The following is a 19,616-nucleotide window of genomic DNA, read 5'->3' on the forward strand; positions in this document are numbered from 1 at the left end:
CAAAGATCTTCGCCACGGCACAACCCAAGGGGGGGCACCAACCCCCAGAATTAAAAGGGTTTTACCAGGTACTGTTCATCTTGATCAGACAGAGAGGTCGGTGGCGAGGGAGATAATATACAACAACTACTAGAAATAATAGAACATCATGAAACATACAAGAGCCAGGAATGGTATTTATAGCAGATTTTGAAAAGGCATTTGATAAAGACTGGATTTTATTTATAAATGCCTGGATTTTTCAATTTCGGTAATTCTCTTATAAAATGGGTAGAAATAATATATAGCAACCCCAGGTGTAAAATAAACCTCTCTCTAAAAGCTTCACTCATTCAAAAGTTTTATTTGAACCCTAAATGGTTCTCAAGTAGATTACTAAGAAAAGCTCATCCATTGTTTAAATATTTTCTTTTTGCCTTTGTGCAGATTGCTATGTCTCATTTTTGATTAATTGAAAATTATACTTTTTTCAAAGTAACTATTTTTCAAACAAGCATTGCAGAGCTGGCTACAATTTGAATTTCATCCCCCTGAAAAGAGAACAAATATTACAACAAATATTATGGCTGAACTCAAATGTGCTTGTTGATACAATACCTGTACTTATGGGAAAGATGTTTGAAAAGGGTATTTTGTTCTTAAATTATATTGTAAATTAGAATGGTAGAGTTCTGACCTTCATGGAGTTATCAGAATTATACGGGAAGGTCTGCTCAATCCAAGAGTACAACCAATTGATTACACCATCGCCCCAAAAATGGAGGAGGCGGGTGGCAGGGGGAGGAGGTCGGGAACTGGTCTGTCTACCCAATATAAAGGATCAAAACTAGTGGAGGAATAAAAATAGCATAAATGGGAAAGTATACCAGTTTCATTTGAGGACCGGGATGTTGACAACCGTGCCATACAGATTGCAAAATTGCAAGATTTTTGATGTACCGATTCCATGGTACAGGGTGTATGAGTTGATGTATAAAACAATACAAGATTTAAGACTTAATGCTTTTCCGCAAAAATTATTATATAGAATTCTTGCCACCAACAAAATGTTGAATATTTGGGGCATAAAATCATCGAAGCTCTGCAGATTTTGTTGTGAGGATACAGAATCAATAGACCATTCATTTTGGTATTGCCCTCAGTGTAACAGGTTTCTTCTTCCTCCTCCGAGGAGGAGTAAGAGAGGTCGGACCAATTGGGAGCGTGGTAAGTGTCCAATTTAATATAGAAAACTGAACACTACAAAAATACAAAATAACACCGTGGATGAACAAACAAAAATCTAAAAAATCCCGTGTGGTAAAGACACAGGAAACAATCACCCACAACTCAAAGGTGAAACCAGGCTACCTAAGTATGGTTCTCAATCGGGGACAACGATTGACAGCTGCCTCTGATTGAGAGCCATACCAGGCCAACCACAGAAATCCCAAATTATAGAAAAAAGAACATAGACAACCCACCCAACTCACGCCCTGACCATACTAAAACAAAGACATAACAAAAGAACTAAGGTCAGAACGTGACACTCAGGTAGCCTGTTTCTGGTCTCAGGTTCAGGAATGGCTTGAAAATGCATAGCATTGATCTAAAATTGACCCTAGAAATTGTACTGTTAGGAGATCTGGAGAGACCGGGTGAGTCAATTTCTAATATACTAATACTCTTAGTAAAAGTATTTATCTTCAACACGCAATCTGTGGATTCTATTCGATTAGATAGATTGAAATTGTACGTTAAACATCACAGCATAGTTGAAAGATATGTGTTGGGTGAAACCCGAAGAGGGTGGCCAGCAGAGATGGAGACAAGTGGGAGTGGAGTTGCTGTGTGAGAGGTCAAAGATAACAGTAAAAAAAAAATTTTTTAAGTATAAATTAAACATGATAAAAAGTACATTTAAATGACACTTAGTGGCAGTGTTTTTACAACTAATGACGGTTTGCCTGAAGCTGATGCTGTGCAGGTGTTTGTACACACAAGAACACACACATACATGTAATAGTGCCAGACATGCACACAAACATGAGGGACAGCTATTGGGGATCTTGGAAGGTTCGGGTTCACGTTTTTTGGCCTGGTGGTAGATCGTTTAACGTGCCCTTGAGCAGGGCATTGACCCTGGATGCTTCTGTGTGTCTCTCTGAATGGGAATCTGTTGGATGACTGGTATGATGTAGTTATTGAGCAGCGTCATTGCAACTATATTGTATGTTTCGAATATTCAATAAAGAAAAATAGATATAGAAAAGAATAGAAAAAAGACAGTGAGTAAGGATAGCAGTAGCACAGCAGTTGATTGAAAGTATGTTTATGATGTGATGCTTATATTGGAGAAATGGTAAGCCAAGTCTTAGCAGAAAAGAGGAGAGGGAGAAGAAGCATTGGGAGACTGCCATCACGCTGAAGAAATGTAGGCAAACCAGTGTTTTAACAACAATGTGTGGGCTTATTGTTCCATGACAAGAGACGACACAGCAGCTGCTACACAATAGTTGATTCATGAAGAGGATGTGTCAGGGGGAAGTTCATATTAAAGCATCCTGGTAGAGTCATCATCCGTTTGGTGGGCCACCATAGAGATGGATAGAGATCTCTACCTGGTAGTGGTACTGTAGGTGTCATCATCCATTTGGTGGGCCACCATAGAGATGGATAGAGATCTCTACCTGGTAGTGGTACTGTAGGTGTCATCATCCGTTTGGTGGGCCACCATAGAGATGGATAGAGATCTCTACCTGGTAGTGGTACTGTAGGTGTCATCATCCGTTTGGTGGGCCACCATAGAGATGGATTGAGATCTCTACCTGGTAGTGGTACTGTAGGTGTCATCATCCGTTTGGTGGGCCACCATAGAGATGGATAGAGATCTCTACCTGATAGTGGTACTGTAGGTGTCATCATCCGTTTTTTCCGTTTCTCAGTTTTTCACAATTTCTGACATTTAATCCTAGTGAAAATTCCCTGTCCTCGGTCAGTTAGGATCACCACTTTATTTTAAGAATGTGAAATGTCAGAATAATTGTAGAGAGAATGATTTATTTCAGCTTTTACTTCTTTCATCACATTCCCAGTGGGTCAGAAGTTTACAAACACTCAATTAGTATTTGGTAGCATTGCCTTTAAATGGTTTAACTTGGGTGAAACGTTGCGGGTAACCTTCCACAAGCTTCCCACAATAAGTTGGGTGAATTTTGGCCCATTCCTCCTGACAGAGCTGGTGTAACTGAGTCAGGTTTGTAGGCCTCCTTGCTCACAAACACTTTTTCAGTTCTGCCCACAAATTTTCTATAGAATTGAGGTCAGGGCTTTGTGAAGGCCACTCCAATACCTTGACTTTGTTGTCCTTAAGCCATTTTGCCACAACTTTGGAAGTATGCTTGGGGCCATTGTCCATTTGGAAGACCCATTTGCGACCAAGCTTCCTGACTGATGTCTTGAGATGTTGCTTCAATATATCCACATAATTCTCTTCCTCATGATGCCATTTTTGTGTGTGAAGTGCACCAGTCCCTCCTGCTTCACGGTTGGGATGGTGTTCTTCAGCTTGCAAGCATCCCCCTTTCTCCTCCAAACATAACGATGGTCATTATGGCCAAACAGTTCTATTTTTGTTTCATCCGAACAGAGGACATTTCTACAAAAAGTACGATCTTTGTCCCCATGTGCAGAAGCAAACCGTAGTCTGGCTTTTTTTATGGCCGTTCTGGAGCAGTGTCTTCTTCCTTGCTGAGCGGATTTTCAGGTTGTCAATGTGAGTGGTTAAAGCAGTAGAGGTATACCAGTACAAAGGGATAGGCCAAAAAGTGATATAAGTTTCAGTAAGATTAGATTTGTATAATTTATAGCAAGTCGCAGAAAATTGAGGTTGTGGTGGCAGCTGTAAAGAGGTATTTCGGTCATCAGAAGATTTACAGGGGTGTGTTAAGTGGTGATGTCCCATACCTTTCAGGATGATGCATGAGGTAGGAATAAATACATTTAATGGAGTAGGGTGGTGTTAATTTTATTTTATAATATTATAATAATTTATAATATCTCATTTTGAAATGAGTGTGTGTAGTGTTAGATGGTAGGGTATTTATTTAGTACATTTGTATTTTTCAAGCAAGGTATAAGGGAGTTGTACTCCAGTCTAGTAGGTGGCGGTAATACAACAAATTGGATGCAACCGCCGTTAAACCTGATAGAAGAAGAATCAAACGATTTTTCTTTCCAAGTTCGCAGTCGTCTTGAAAGCTTGGAAGTCGGAGAGTTCCGACTTCCCAGATCCTTGATGTTTTGAAACCAGCATTATTAGGGGTGTTTTCACATATTCATTATTGATCTCTTCACAGGTGGTGAGGATTCTATACCACCTACGAAATGATTAGGAGCTTCAGGATTAGAAAATGCCTTCTAACCACTGTTCTAATATGCATCACTACCATCATTGTGTTTTATTCTGGACAGCGATCCTCCAATTCATTTGTGGACTTTATAAGAAATGCCCTTCGGCCGCTGGACGGAATCATCTCTCCACCGCCGAACAACGACCCATGGTTTCAGAAGCGCTTCATCAGATCTATCAAACCATTTCTGACGAGAGAGAACAAGAAACTATCCGATGATACCAGAACGTGGTGGCGGGTAGGCTAAATATATATTTTTATTAATATATATATATATATATATATTTTTTAAATATAATGTAACAGGCCGAGTGCTAGCCTCGACCTTATAGTCCGAAATCCAACGCACTATCGACTGTGCCCCAAAAGAATGCTCGAGCGGCAGAGTCGATATCCTTGCTTATCCACCCAGGGTCGTTACACTACTCCCTCCTTTCAAAGAGCGCGTCTTCGTGCTAGCTTGCGACTCAACATCTTCTAAGAACGCGCTCACCGGCCAAGCACACGCACTGTTGTGGATGCAAGGTCCGATCACTTCTGACACCAGGGTAATGAAACAGGCAGGGAGCAGGCCTCAAACCCTCGACCTTCTAGCCCGAAGTCCAGCGCGCTATCGACTGTGCCCCAAAAAGCATGCTCGAGCGGCAGAGTCGATATCCGCGCTTATAAACCCATGGTCGTTACAAAACAAAAAGCTATGACAAACATTGGATAAATAAAAGCATTTCCAGCGTAAGTCCAACACGTTCTCATTCAGTAATAGGCCTATAATTAATTAAAGTTATAGCCTATACACTGACCCTAGCAACAAATAGGAAAAATAACACGATCCCACCAGAATGGCGTGTGGCGGGATTGCTTGTTCAACACTTTTTTTTATTTTTACCTTTTATTTAACTAGGCAAGTCAGTTAAGAACAAATTCTTTTTTTCAATGACTGCCTAGGAACAGTGGGTTAACTGCCTGTTCAGGGGCAGAACGACAGTTTTGTACCTTGTCAGCTCGGGGGTTTGAACTTGCAACCGGTTACTAGTCCAACGCTCTAACCACTAGGGTACCCTGCCGCCCCGACTATTGCACTAACTTACCCCATATCTAAAGAACAACCCCACTGAGCGCAGACATCATTTAAACCTTTTTCGTTTTGATGAACATTTCGGTTGAGCTGTCAATTAACGTGAAATCAACAAAACATTATACCAAGTCATTGGATTTAGATTAAACGTTGGGTGAAGAAGACGCAATTCCCTCACATTGATTTTATGCAAGTCCAATCAATTTTTCAGTTTGATGCAAGGTCATAGACCTATGATGTGGAAACATTTATTCAACTAGTTTTTGCCCATGAGACTGATCATCTGTCACAGTAGCCTCTAATATAGATTGGCCCAGTGGTCACCAACCTTTTGAGACAAGATCAGAGTCAAAATGCATGCCGAGATCTACCGCTCTGATTTTTATTAACATGATTTAAATGTAAGCCTATGCAACATTAACCAATTAAAAACAGTACTGTGGCAATGAGGTTTGTGCAGTAAACTATAGGCCCAATACATTATCACCGCATACTGGCTTTGCTTGAATTTACCTGCCAATGAATGCATTGTTGTTCGGGACATTTAAAAAATAGATTATTTAAAAATTTGAGGTGGACGATATGATCACACCGGTAATAGATCTATTGTTGTATTACTTGTGAGGCACAGCTGAGTGAGCATGCATTTTAAATCATTAGCTTTTTATTTTACTGGGCTGATGGTGCCTACATCTGATAGTCCGTCTCAGCGGAGGGAGAGCGCAGCAGACTGAGGGTCCGTCTCAACATCCCTCCGCTCTCCCTTTCTTCCACTGACACTTGACCAAAAAGAGACACCGTGTTACAGCTGATGGAGAAACTTGAGTCGCACCGCATTATTTCTGCCTCATGCACAAATTCATGTTGTTACTCCCATGAACAGAGAAAGTTAAATATTTATAGATATTAAAGACCCAACTTGCTAAAAATACACCGCAAGCCTATAGATGCACTTCATACTCAATCATTACTGCTGCACTGCTTGCTGTAGCGTTGGTTATGAAAGTGTTGAATACAAAGTGTTGACAGTGCTGAGTAAGAACTTAAACATGAACTCACTCATAAAACACCAGCTCTTTGCTGTATTCGTTGAGTGTTAATCTAGTCATGGGTTTGAAATATCACAGTATCAATTTTGCCGTAGCTTTCTTTTATGCCTGCTACGTTACTGCAGACTCGGTCATTTGAGCAATCTGATTCACCAGCATAGTGCACTGAATTTCCTCTCCAGGCCCACCGGGGAGGCAGAGTTTGTACCTTCAGCACATGACATGGTAACAGTTTGCCTACCCGGGGCGCAGGGAAGCTAAATTGGCTGCACCTAACAGCCCGAAACGAATAATAATAATACAAAATAGGAACACAAGGCTTTATCGTTGGGTATTTTACAGAAATGTTTGGAGATCGACAGGTTGGTGACCACTGGATTAGCCCATTAACGTTGGTCAATGAATGTCCCAAACGCTCACTACAACTATACATTGAAATGTCCAAACATGTTCATTATTTTCTAAAGTTACATATCTTGTTAATACTGTTGCATGTTTTTTTTTCTTGTTGCTTTTACGTTTAATTCAGAATGAACTTTTATTGGTTGGGTTTAGGCTATGTGAATGAGTGAGCCCTTCACTACAAGGACATTGTTTTAATGTATTGATAATCTACCAAATAAAACAAGTTGGATGCAGAATTCCTTTCATTTGAACCATTTGTCATTCCAGACAATACTATAGCAACAATGTAAATTGTGCCTATTCCCTGTTAATTGGTTGTGAATCCTGATTGGCTGGTTAATTGAACACTTGTGATCCCTCTGACCTAATTATTGAATGAACTGGTGTGTCATTGTTTAGAGATCCTTGTGGGTGTAAGGTAGCTGTTTAGACAGGCAGCCCACTTTTTATTTTTATATATATATATATATATATATATATATATATACTTTTTGTGTTGCACTAATTAGTCTTTTGACCAATCAGATTAGCTCAGAAAAAGATATGTTATTGGTCACACTACACAGTGGAACAAAGGTCAGAATTTGGTTGCCTGTGTGACTGCAGCTGGTGAACCACAGTTTTAGCTGTCAGTTTAGCTTGTTTTGCCCTTTTTATAATACAAATAAATATCCACACTTCTGTTTTTAAGCCTCTTTAAGTGATGTAGCAAGGCCAGCTCTTTCACACGCTGCATTACATGGGTTGTCACTGACGACGCTTATATTGTAGTCAACAATAACCTGTTTTTCTGGACAGTGACCATGTACAATCCAAACATAAGTCTCAGAATACTCAGAAATGATGCATCGCAGCAGATTTAACAGCCCAGTTCCCTCTGCAGTCGCTGGGCAGTTGAACATATTCATTATATACAAATCACACAATATACATAATCAGATTTGACTGGTTTGGGCTGACGTTATGATTGTCATCTGAGTTGTGCTGCTTGTCCATTGTGTATTTATTGGTGTTTCATGTGTTGGCTGGCGCAATCAAATAAGTACCATCTTATCACCAGGAAATCCAGAATGACAGTAGCACAGCCAAATTCAGCGACGTGGTGGAGAAGTTGTTCCAGGTCATCCCTGATGCTGACCTACACATGGACGCGGGCCGTGAGCGCCATGGAAGCTGTGCTGTGGTGGGGAACTCTGGGAACCTCAAGGGTTCCTACTACGGAGCCCTCATAGACTCCAGTGACGTCGTCATAAGGTAGGCCAACAGAGGGTGTTGACAGAGGGCGCACTTGTCACAAAGCCTGTTTGGGCACGCAAGCTCTGTACATGGCAGCCTGGGGGGGGGAAACCGGGCGCACGCAAGCTCCGTACAGGGCAGACTGGGGGGGGGAAACCGGGCGCACGCAAGCTCCGTACAGGGCAGACTGGGGGGGGGGGCAACCTGGCGCACGCAAGCTCCGTACAGGGCAGACTGGGGGGGGGGGGGCAACCGGGCGCACGCAAGCTCCGTACAGGGCAGACTGGGGGGGGGGCAACCGGGCGCACGATGTCACAACTTCGGCGGCAGTGGGTTCAGAACAACAAAGACAAAATGTATACAAAAAAATTCCAATTATACGACTGCCAAGTGGGAGGGCAAAGAGACAGGTGCTCAGGCGCAGGTAGAACCCTGTCTGTGCACGTCTGCCATCCAGGTCAGTAGGAGGGATCAGCCAATTTAATTGAGAGTTATGTCCCAATTATCCCCACCAGCTCAGTGTTCACTTTCCATCATTGGTTTGAAAATAAATGACTATATACACTGCATTCAGAAAGTATTCAGACCTCTTCCCTTTTTCCACATTTTGTTACGTTACAGCCTTATTTTAAAATTGATTTAAATTCAAAATCATCCTCAATCTACACACAATACCCCATAATGACAAAGTGGAAACCTTTTTTTTTTTTTGCAAATTCATATCAAATGTCCATAAGGATTCAGACCCTTTGCTATGAAACTCAGAAATTGAGCTTGGCTGCATCCTGTTTCCATAGATTTTTATTTTATTTAACCAGGTAGGCAAGTTGAGAACAAGTTCTCATTTACAACTGCGACCTGGCCAAGATAAAGCAAAGCAGTGCGGCACAAACAACAACACAGGGTTACACATGGAGTAAACAAACATACAGTCAATAACACAATAGAAAAAAAGTCCCTACATTGTGTGCAAATGAGGTAAGGCAATAAATAGGCCATAGTGGCAAAATAATTACAATATAGCAATTAAACACTGGAGTGATAGATGTGCAGAAGATGAGTGTGCAAGTAGAGATGCTGGGGTGCAAAGAAGCAAAAAAATAAATGCAGTATGGGGGTGAGGTAGTTGTATGGGCTATTTGCAGATGGGCTATGTGCAGTGATCTGTGAGTTGCTCTGACAGCCGGTGCTTAAAGCTAGTGAGGGAGATATGAGGCTCCAGTGATAAAAAATAAATAAAAAAAATGGGTGACCAGTGAAATATACATGCTGGAGCGCGTGCTACGGGTCGGTGCTGCTATGGTGACCAGAACCGTGACCTCCATCATTCTTAAATGGAAGAAGTTTGGAACCACCAAGACTGTTCCTAGAGCTGGCTGCCCGGCCAAACTGAGGAATCGGGGGAGAAGGGTCTTGGTCAGGGAGGTGACCAAGAACCTGATGTTATCTGACAGAGCTCCAGAGTTCCTCTGGGGAGAAGGGAGAACCTTCCAGAAGGACAATGATCTCTATCTCTGCAGAACCCCACCAATCAGACCTTTATGGTAGTGGCCAGACGGAAGCCACTCCTCAGTGAAAGGCACATGACACCCTGCTTTGGAGTTTGCCAAAAGGCACCTAAAGGACTCCGACCATGGGACACAAGATTCTCTGATTTGAATAAACTCTTTGTCCTGAATACCAAACGTCACGCCTGGAGGAAACCTGGCACCATCCCACGGTAAAGCGTGGTGGAAGTATGCTGTGGAGATGTTATTCAGTGGCAGGGACTGGGAGACTAGTCGGGATTGAGGGAAAGATGAACAGAGCAAAGTACAGAGAGATCCTTGATGAAAACCAGCTCCAGAGCGCTTAGGACCTCAGACTAGGGTGACGGTTCACCTTCCAACAGGACAACGACCCTAAGCACACAGCCAAAACAACACAGGAGTGGCTTCGGTACAAGTCATTGAGTGGCACAGCCAGAGCCCGGACTTGAACCCGATCAAACATGTCTGGAGAAACCTGAACATTAGCTGTGCAGCGACACTCCCCAACCAACCTGACAGAGGTTGAAAGGATCTGCAGCGACAAATGGGAGTAACTCCCCAAATACAGGTGTGCTTGTAGTTATACCCATAAAACTGGAGGCTGTAATCTCTGCCAAAGGTGCTTCAACAACGTACTGAGTGTAATTATTATATTTTTTTTAAATATAAATTTGCAACAATTTTAAACCTGCTTTTGCTTTGTCATTATGGGGAATTGTGTGTAGATTTGAGGGGGGTGGGGTGCAACGATTTAATCAATTTTAGAACAAGGCTGTAACGTAACAAAATGTGGGAATAGTCAAGGGGTCTGAATACTTTCTGTAGGCACTGTAAGATGTGGTGGAACTCCCACTAGCTAGCCCATGCCTCCACCAATCCAACGCTTTTAGATTTGTGGGAAGTAGTGGAGGTGGTCACACTCCAGTAGAAAAGAACAAACCTTCCATAGCTGCATGTGACAGTAAATAACCGACCTTGGCTTTATGCCTGTACAGACAGCACACTCCAGGTAGCAGCAGGCACCATTCCAGTTTGTTTACTGACTGCCAATCAACTCATAGAAGCTGAAAATAAGAAATCAACTACTTTAAAGAAAGATGGCGCTACCCGTGCTGTTGCTGTGTTTTGAATGGTGCTACCCGTGCCGTCGCTGTGTTTTGAATGGCGATACCCGTGCCGTCGCTGTGTTTTGAATGGCGCTACCCGTGCCGTCGCTGTGTTGAATGGCGCTACCCGTGCCGTCGCTGTGTTTTGAATGGCGCTACCCGTGCCGTCGCTGTGTTGAATGGCGCTACCCGTGCCTTGGCTGTGTTTTGAATGGTGCTACCCGTGCCGTCGCTGTGTTTTGAATGGTGCTACCCGTGCCGTCGCTGTGTTTTGAATGGCGCTACCCGTGCCGTCGCTGTGTTTTGAATGGCGCTACCCGTGCCGTCGCTGTGTTTTGAATGGCGCTACCCGTGCCGTCGCTGTGTTGAATGGCGCTACCCGTGCCGTCGCTGTGTTTTGAATGGCGCTACCCGTGCCGTCGCTGTGTTGAATGGCGCTACCCGTACTGTTGCTGTGTGTTGAATGGCGCTACCCGTGCCGTCGCTGTGTTGAATGGTGCTACCCGTGCCGTCGCTGTGTTTTGAATGGTGCTACCCGTGCCGTCGCTGTGTTGAATGGCGCTACCCGTGCCGTCGCTGTGTTGAATGGCGCTACCCGTGCTGTCGCTGTGTTTTGAATGGCGCTACCCGGGCCGTCGCTGTGTTTTGAATGGCGCTACCCGGGCCGTCGCTGTGTTTTGAATGGCGCTACCCGTGCCGTCGCTGTGTTTTGAATGGTGCTACCCGTGCCGTCGCTGTGTTTTGAATGGCGCTACCCGTGCCGTCGCTGTGTTTTGAATGGCGCTACCCGTGCCGTCGCTGTGTTGAATGGCGCTACCCGTGCCGTCGCTGTGTTTTGAATGGCGCTACCCGTGCCGTCGCTGTGTTGAATGGCGCTACCCGTGCCGTCGCTGTGTTTTGAATGGCGCTACCCGTGCCGTCGCTGTGTTTTGAATGGCGCTACCCGTGCCGTCGCTGTGTTTTGAATGGCGCTACCCGTGCCGTCGCTGTGTTTTGAATGGCGCTACCCGTGCCGTCGCTGTGTTTTGAATGGCGCTACCCGTGCTGTCGCTGTGTTTTGAATGAAGAGCTTTGAAATATTGCAGTCATTGTATGGATTCCTGCTATTTACTGTGCTATCTAGAATGAACAAGGCTCCTACCTCTGGCTATGAGGAGGATGTTGGGAAACGGACCACGTATCGCGTCATGTACCCAGAGAGTGCAATAGATCTGGACAAAGCCACTAGGTTCCTGTTGATCCCTTTCAAGACTCTGGACCTTCAGTGGCTACCAGGCGCCATGACCACTGGGTCTCACATCACTTTGTGAGTAACAACTTATCATGGACTCTTCTGATTTAGTTTAGTGTTAATCAACACCGGTCCTACAGTCCCTGGACAAGAACACCTGATTCAACTCATTGAGGGCTTGATTAGTTGACAAGTTGAATCAGGTGTGTTTGTCCAGGGCTACTGGAGTTGGGGAAACCCTCCTACACCATGCATTTTCCCAAGGTAACATAGCTAGCACCTCCTAGGTGAAATGAAGTCTTCTTTTATTCAACAGGTCATATTTACCACTTAGACAGAAGATAAAGGCCAACAAAGATTTGGTGAGTCACCTTGTTAATTTATTGTGGTTATTATTCATCTATCTAATGCTTGATCTTTTATATTGTCTCTTAGACAGTAGGTCTGCTTGTAGTTGAGGATGTGTGTAATGGGCAGAGCCATGTTTAGATACATTTTAAAACAAACTAACAAAGGAAACGGTGATGTCAAATGTATTTATTTATTTTGTAATTTAGCAGACACACTTTTCCAGAGCAACTTAGTGAGTGCATACATTTTCACTATGGGAATTGAACCCACAACCCCAGTGTTGCAAGCGCCATGCTCTACCAACTGAGCTACATTGGCATTATTATTTGCCTAGGGGTGAATGTGTCATTGAGTCAGAATGGGAATGGGAGTGTACTAACTGCATCATGGCATCCCATCTCTGACAACATTTTTATTTATATTTTTGATTTATCTAACTCGGCAAGTCAGTTAAGAACAAATTCTTATTTTCAATAACGGCCTGGGAACAGTGGGTTAACTGCCTGTTCAGGGGCAGAACGACAGATTTGTACCTTGTCGGCTCTGGGATTCAAACTTGCAACCTTTTGGTTACTAGTCCAACGCTCTAACCACTAGGCTACCCTTCCGCCCCAGGAATATCTAACAAAGTGACTTCTCAAATTTGATGCATCACAATAGAAATTCCTCTTTTTCTATTTAAATCGGGTTGATAGACATGTAATGTGCAGTATATTCCATGCAGGTATTGGTTCTGAATCCTGTGTTTATGAAATATGTTCATGAAACCTGGCTTGACTATCAGGGCAAATACCCCTCTACTGGATTCATGGCTTTGATATTATCCCTACACATCTGTGACAAGGTAAGACCTATAGAGATCTACAGACACAACAACACCTCATGGCACAACGCGGAAGAGACTCATGCAAACGCACAGTAGTGGATTTTATATTGTACATTTGTAATATTAGTGTTTTGTGTTGAATTATATTGAATTTATGATGTAGGCTTTTGCGACATGATTGTTTGGACCCCAGGAAGAGTAGCTCATGCCCTGACAGGAACTAATGTGGATCCTATTAAATACTAAATATCAACATGTTCTGCTAGGAATGTGGATAGGCATGTACTTCCTCAGAATGACACACTGTATACTAGGGAAAGGGGAATACCTAGTCAGTTGTCCAACTGAAATGTGTCTTTCGCTTTTATCCCAACCCCTCTGAATCAGAGAGATAGAGGTGTGGGGGGGGGGCTGCTTTAATCGTCATCCATGTTGTCAGCGCCCGGGGAACAGTGGGTTAACTGCCTTGTTCAGGGGCAGAATGACAGATTTTTACCTTGTCAGCTCAGGGATTTGATCCAGCAACCTTCGGTTACTGGCCCAATGCTTCCGGTTACTGGCCCAATGCTTCCGGTTACTGGCCCAATGCTTCCGGTTACTGGCCCAATGCTTCCGGTTACTGGCCCAATGCTTCCGGTTACTGGCCCAATGCTTCCGGTTACTGGCCCAATGCTTCCGGTTACTGGCCTAATGCACTGGGCTACCTGCCGCCCCACTACACACATTACACACTGTATTGTGATGCACACTGTGTACTACACATGATTGCAGTGCAGGAAACCAACCCTGACACCTAATGGATTGGCATAGTTTTGACAATCTGTGGTATCGTCACATATTACTGGCCCAAATCATGTAGGCTGCATACACAATATATCCCATTGCCATAAATAAAACCTTTTGGTTAACATTATGAAACTCTCTAATCATGTATTTCCATTGCAGGTGAATGTGTATGGATTTGGGAAAGACAAAGATGGGAACTGGCACCACTACTGGGAAACCTTAGTCGATAAAAATCTCCAAACTGGACTACACAATGGAAACTACGAGTACAACGTCACCATGAGGCTCTCGGAAATACACAAACTACGGCTATTTAAGGGACTTAGTTTATAATTCATAAAGGTCATTTCCCTTACAGCCGTATATACACTATAAAGAGCTTTTTATTAAAGCGGATTAATCAAATAGGTGTTAGCCTATTGTCTACATTGCACAGCGTTTACATACTCAAATACCTTCTCCTTTTATCTGCACTACCGTTTTTGGTTTTGGACTTGAACAATTTGGGGCCAAACTTATGAACTTTGGCTTAGACCATGGTTTAACCATTGGTCTAACCATTGGTCTAAAAAGGCTAGCTGCTAGCTTTTCTCATAGGCCAACCTGGTGAAATTAGCCACGATGCTGAGGACGGCCAGCAGATAATTGTATCCAGTAACAAATTCCGTCTCGGCCAGTTTAAAATTGACATGACCCAATGCTTTTTGTTTCACTAATGCATCCTTAACAGAAGTCCACCGGCACGTTCTGATACTAATAATTAACTGCATCACATGCATCACATGCAAAAATCTGTCTGGACGATTATCTCAGTGTAAGATGCCTAGTTCCTGACAATATTCACCACCTGTGATGTAAGTATGAATCTCCCATGTTATCATTTTTCTGTTTCAACATGTGAATTTACATTCATTGTGGTATTGTTAAGGAAACTACAGCCATCACCTTAAAAATGAAGCCTAAGAATGAATTCCATAAAGCACTAAGCCTACGACTTCAGCCTTCACCTACACTGCTACTAGGGCCTAATAATATCTCAGCATATGAGGCTGCATGGATGTGTACACTAGCCTACATGCACGTTAGGGCTACAATGTTTTTATAATCCTACCTTGTTTAACAGTGTAAATTGACTGGTCTGGCTAGGTTCACCAAGTGTCCAGTAAAGTGAAGCTACACCAGAAATCCGCTGAGGTGAAGCCTAGCCTCATGGCTTCACTACTTATGAAACCCATTCAGTAAGCGACTGACTGACTGCTCTCCTATTCTCTAACACATGCTATTGACTGACTGGCTTAGCCTATATAGACGTTCAGATCGACAATAGAGCCATCTTCATTGTCGTGGATGTGATATTTGCTGGGCTAGCTTATATCAACACGATAGCCTATTGTCGGTTTAAATAGCTATTTAAAGCAAAATTATGTCCAAAATGGTGTTGATATAGGCAAGCCTAGCCTACTATAGGTTGAATGTTACACGTATTCACATCAGATAGTGTCCTCCTAGCTATAACCTATTGCATATGGGACTTTAGTTTAGCCTACATTTGAAATGTTTATTAGGCCTACACTAATTCTAGTTCTATTGTGACTCGAAGAGGAGGACATGCATAGTAAAGGAGCTTGGAGTCACTCTGACTGAAAGGCTATAGGATAGGCCAAAAAAATCTTACAAATATTAGGCACTACAAGGAATATAGGTGAAATGACATAATGTGTACACTTAATTGTATAAGGTTTTTATATGCATTTTGATCATTGGCTACTTCGTCACATTTGCTCTATTTCCCTCGAGGACCAGCAGTGGAGGGTTTGCTCCTTAAAAATAATATTGCCCCAAATGGGATTCAAACTCACAGCCACTATTTATTTTTTTACCTTTTTTTTAACTAGTCAAGTCAGTTAATTAAGAACCAATTCTTATTTTCAATGACGGTCTAGGAACAGTGGGTTAACTGCCTTGTTCAGGGGCATATTTAAAATGTTTGCAAGGAGAGTATACAGGCAGTTTACATGGGCAATAACCAATCACTACTTTCAAAGGACGACATTACTCGTCCATCTAGTTATCAGTTATCCATCTAGTTATTCACCCACACATGTCAAAATCGAACCGCAGTGCTGATGTTTCTTTACTCTGAGGTCCAACCATGCTAATGCAGTGGAGTTGCCAATTCATGTTCAATTGAGCTACGCAGGGGGCGTGGTAAGCGAGGGTCTAGATAGACTTTAATAGGAGTATGGTGGCGGGCGGCAAGTGGTGCGATTTGTGGTGTCCGCTCCTGTGAGCGGCGCCGCTGGCTTAGAGTTTGAGCTGCCACAAAATGAAATGAGTTGAAGTCTTGAGAGGCCGAAGCGCATGGTTGACCTATCAGCAGAGTAGATCTTGTCCCACTAAGTTTTTTTTAATGACAACATTCCAGCTGACAAAAACCGTGACTGCTGGTAGACACTTTATTTTCTTTTCTTTTTTTCTTCTGCGGTTCAATTGTCGTCTACAGTGTGTAAGTGCCTTTTATCGCGGAGTGATCCTTCATGTCGAAGCCACTCGGCGGAGGACTGGTGAACTCTGATTTGCGGAGTGCGGGCACAGGTCACGTCAACATGGATATCTAATAGGTACGCATTCTCAGGAATTTCAATTATGACGGGTATTTTCACATGTTTTTATGTGAAATGTTTATTAGGCTAGACTTCTGATATGTTGAAATATATTAAGCATTGTCCATTTATAACTATGGAGAAATATTGTTTGTGAAGGGAAGTTTTCATTTTAAAGATGCACTCTCAAACGTTTGTATAATTTCAGACAGTTTTGAAAGTGGTGCTCATGAGCCAAAAGTGGTCAATTTTTTGTTGTTGTTGTGTGCACTAAGTTATTATTTTATTTTTTACCAAATGTATGATATCATACAATCAAATCCCTGCAAAATGTTATGAGTTTGTTGTGCTTAAGATCCAGGACTGCATCTTTAATTTATGAAATTGTGATTTGAGGTGCATTTTGGATTATTCCGATGTTGGTGGCTGTGTATTTAATATCAATTGTAATCTCCATAATTTTCTAAATGTGTTAAATTAAATCTCTGGTAGACATAAAATGCATTACATCCAATGTTAGTCTGCTACAGTACAGTGCCAGTTACATATGGGTGCATGCGTGTGCACACCCATACCTGAGTCAGTTACATATGGGTGCATGCGTGTGCACACCCATACCTGAGTCAGTTACATATGGGTGCATGCGTGTGCACACCCATACCTGAGTCAGTTACATATGGGTGCATGCGTGTGCACACCCATACCTGAGTCAGTTACATATGGGTGCATGCGTGTGCACACCCATACCTGAGTCAGTTACATATGGGTGCATGCGTGTGCACACCCATACCTGAGTCAGTTACATATGGGTGCATGCGTGTGCACACCCATACCTGAGTCAGTTACATATGGGTGCATGCGTGTGCACACCCATACCTGAGTCAGTTACATATGGGTGCATGCGTGTGCACACCCATACCTGAGTCAGTTACATATGGGTGCATGCGTGTGCACACCCATACCTGAGTCAGTTACATATGGGTGCATGCGTGTGCACACCCATACCTGAGTCAGTTACATATGGGTGCATGCGTGTGCACACCCATACCTGAGTCAGTTACATATGGGTGCATGCGTGTGCACACCCATACCTGAGTCAGTTACATATGGGTGCATGCGTGTGCACACCCATACCTGAGTCTCCCCTTTAATAATCTTCATTCTGCAACTTGACTCAGTCAGTGTTTACTGTGTTTGTTTGATTATTTATGGATACAAAATAAACTGAATCAACTTTGTTGATGGACCTTTGGCAGAGATTACAGCCTCAAGTCTTTTTGGGTGTGACGCTACAAGCTTGGCGCACCTGTATTTGGGGAGTTTCTTCTCTCAAGCTCTGTCAGGTTGGATGGGGAGTGTCGCTGCACAGCTATTTTCAGGTCTTTCCAGAGATGTTAGATCGGGTTCAAATCCGGTCTCTGGCTGGGCCACTCAAGGACATTCAGAGACTTGTCCCGAAGCCACACCTGTGTTGTCTTGGCTGTGTGCTAATGAAATAAATACAAATGAAAAACTTTGGGTTGTTGTCCTGTTGGGAGGGGAACCTTTACCCCAGTCTGAGGTCCTGGGTGCTCTGGAGCAGGATTTCATCAAGCAACTCTGTACTTTGCTCCATTTGTCTTTCCCTCTCCTGACTAGTCTCTCAGTCCCTGCCGCTGAGAAACATCCTCATAGCATGTTTCTTTCACCACCATACTTCATTGTAGGGATGGTACCATGATTCCTCCAGACATAATGCTTGGTATTCAGGCTAAAGGGTTTAATAATCTTGGTTTCATCAGATAATCTTGTTTCTCATGGTCAGAGTCCTTTAGGTGTCTTTTGGCAAACTCCAAGCGGGCTGCTGTGCATTTTTACTGAGGAGTGGCTTCCGTCTGTCAACTCTGCCCTAAAGGTCTGATTGGTGGAGTGATACAGAGATGGTTGTACTTCTGGAAGGTTCACGCATCTTCAGAGGAACTCTGGAGCTCTGTCAGCGACCATTGGGGTCTTGTTCACCTCCCTGACCAAGGCCCTTCTCCCCCAATTCCTCAGTTTGGCCGTGCAGCCAGCTCTAGAAGTCTTGGTTCCAAACTTCTTCCATTTAAGAATGATGGAGGCCACTGTGTTCTTGGGGACCTTCAATTCTGCCGAAAAAAATGTTGGCACCCTTCCCCAGATCTGTGCCTTGGCACAATCCTGTCTCGGAGCTCTACAGAGAATTCCTTTGACCTCATGGCTTGATTTTTCAACTTCTTCTTTTTTCCCCCTGACATGCACTGTCAACTGAGACCTTTTTATATAGATCGGTGTGTGCCTTTCCAAATCATGTTGAATCAATTGAATTTACCACAGTTGGACTCCCAAGTTATTGATCATCCTTGATGTTTCTATGGAAACAGGATGCACCTGAGCTAAATTGAGTCTCATAGCAAAGGGTGTGAATACTTGTATTTCTGTTTTTATTTTTACGTTTGCAAAAAATTCTAAACCTGTTTTCACTTTGGTTTATTTCATCCATTTTAGAATAGGAGTGCAACAACATATGGAAAAAGCCAAGGGGTCTGAATGCACTGCATATATTAGTTAATTTATTTAGAGGAGACAAGACTAAGATGCATACACAACATACACCCCGACACAATGTATGTTGTAGGAACATGCACAATTTATGGGAGACAATTTCATTCAGAAGTTCATAATCTGCAATTATTGCACATCAATAGGAGAATCCATCTGCTTCCCCGTGCAGGAATGGACCTCAAACTAGGTCCTAGTCAGAGCCCTTGCCCAAAGATGGAATCTGCCTATTTGTGAAAGAGACAATTCCATTCCTGCTTCCAATGTGTAAGAAGAACTCTTTTGCCAGGTGTAAGGACCAGCTAGTGAGAGGAGGCTGGACTCTGCCCAACATTCTACATTTACTCAGTCAGTGTTTGAGAGAACATGTTAATAAAGAATTTGTTGTGTATAAGTGAAGTGTGTCTGTCTACAGGGGATGTTGTTAGAAGACTCCGGTGTAGGGTAGACCTGCTTGCGAGTTTGCTTC

The 19,616-nt window shown here is 43.0% G+C and overlaps 1 protein-coding gene across 1 annotated transcript; it reads left to right on the forward strand.

Moving 5' to 3' along the window:
* The first annotated feature begins 4,185 nt into the window (after positions 1-4,185).
* On the forward strand, positions 4,186-17,840 carry LOC109883165 (CMP-N-acetylneuraminate-beta-galactosamide-alpha-2,3-sialyltransferase 1). The gene is made up of 6 exons (XM_031812474.1): positions 4,186-4,629; positions 7,981-8,174; positions 11,915-12,097; positions 12,339-12,384; positions 13,098-13,217; positions 14,145-17,840. Exons 1-6 carry the CDS (start codon positions 4,366-4,368, stop codon positions 14,316-14,318), a joined length of 981 nt encoding a protein of 326 aa, XP_031668334.1. The 5' UTR covers positions 4,186-4,365; the 3' UTR covers positions 14,319-17,840.
* The last annotated feature ends 1,776 nt before the right edge of the window (positions 17,841-19,616 follow it).

The sequence above is a fragment of the Oncorhynchus kisutch genome, unplaced genomic scaffold (assembly GCF_002021735.2).
Source record: "Oncorhynchus kisutch isolate 150728-3 unplaced genomic scaffold, Okis_V2 Okis03b-Okis08b_hom, whole genome shotgun sequence".
Classification (NCBI taxonomy): Eukaryota; Metazoa; Chordata; class Actinopteri; order Salmoniformes; family Salmonidae; genus Oncorhynchus; species Oncorhynchus kisutch.

Excerpts from the sequence above, each read along its gene's own strand:
- LOC109883165 (XM_031812474.1), top strand. The coding sequence starts at position 4,366 with ATGATTAGGAGCTTCAGGATTAGAAAATGCCTTCTAACCACTGTTCTA. Across the intron at positions 12,098-12,338 it reads ACTGGGTCTCACATCACTTT|GTCATATTTACCACTTAGAC; the intron begins GTGAGTAACAAC and ends TTTATTCAACAG. Across the intron at positions 13,218-14,144 it reads CCCTACACATCTGTGACAAG|GTGAATGTGTATGGATTTGG; the intron begins GTAAGACCTATA and ends TTTCCATTGCAG.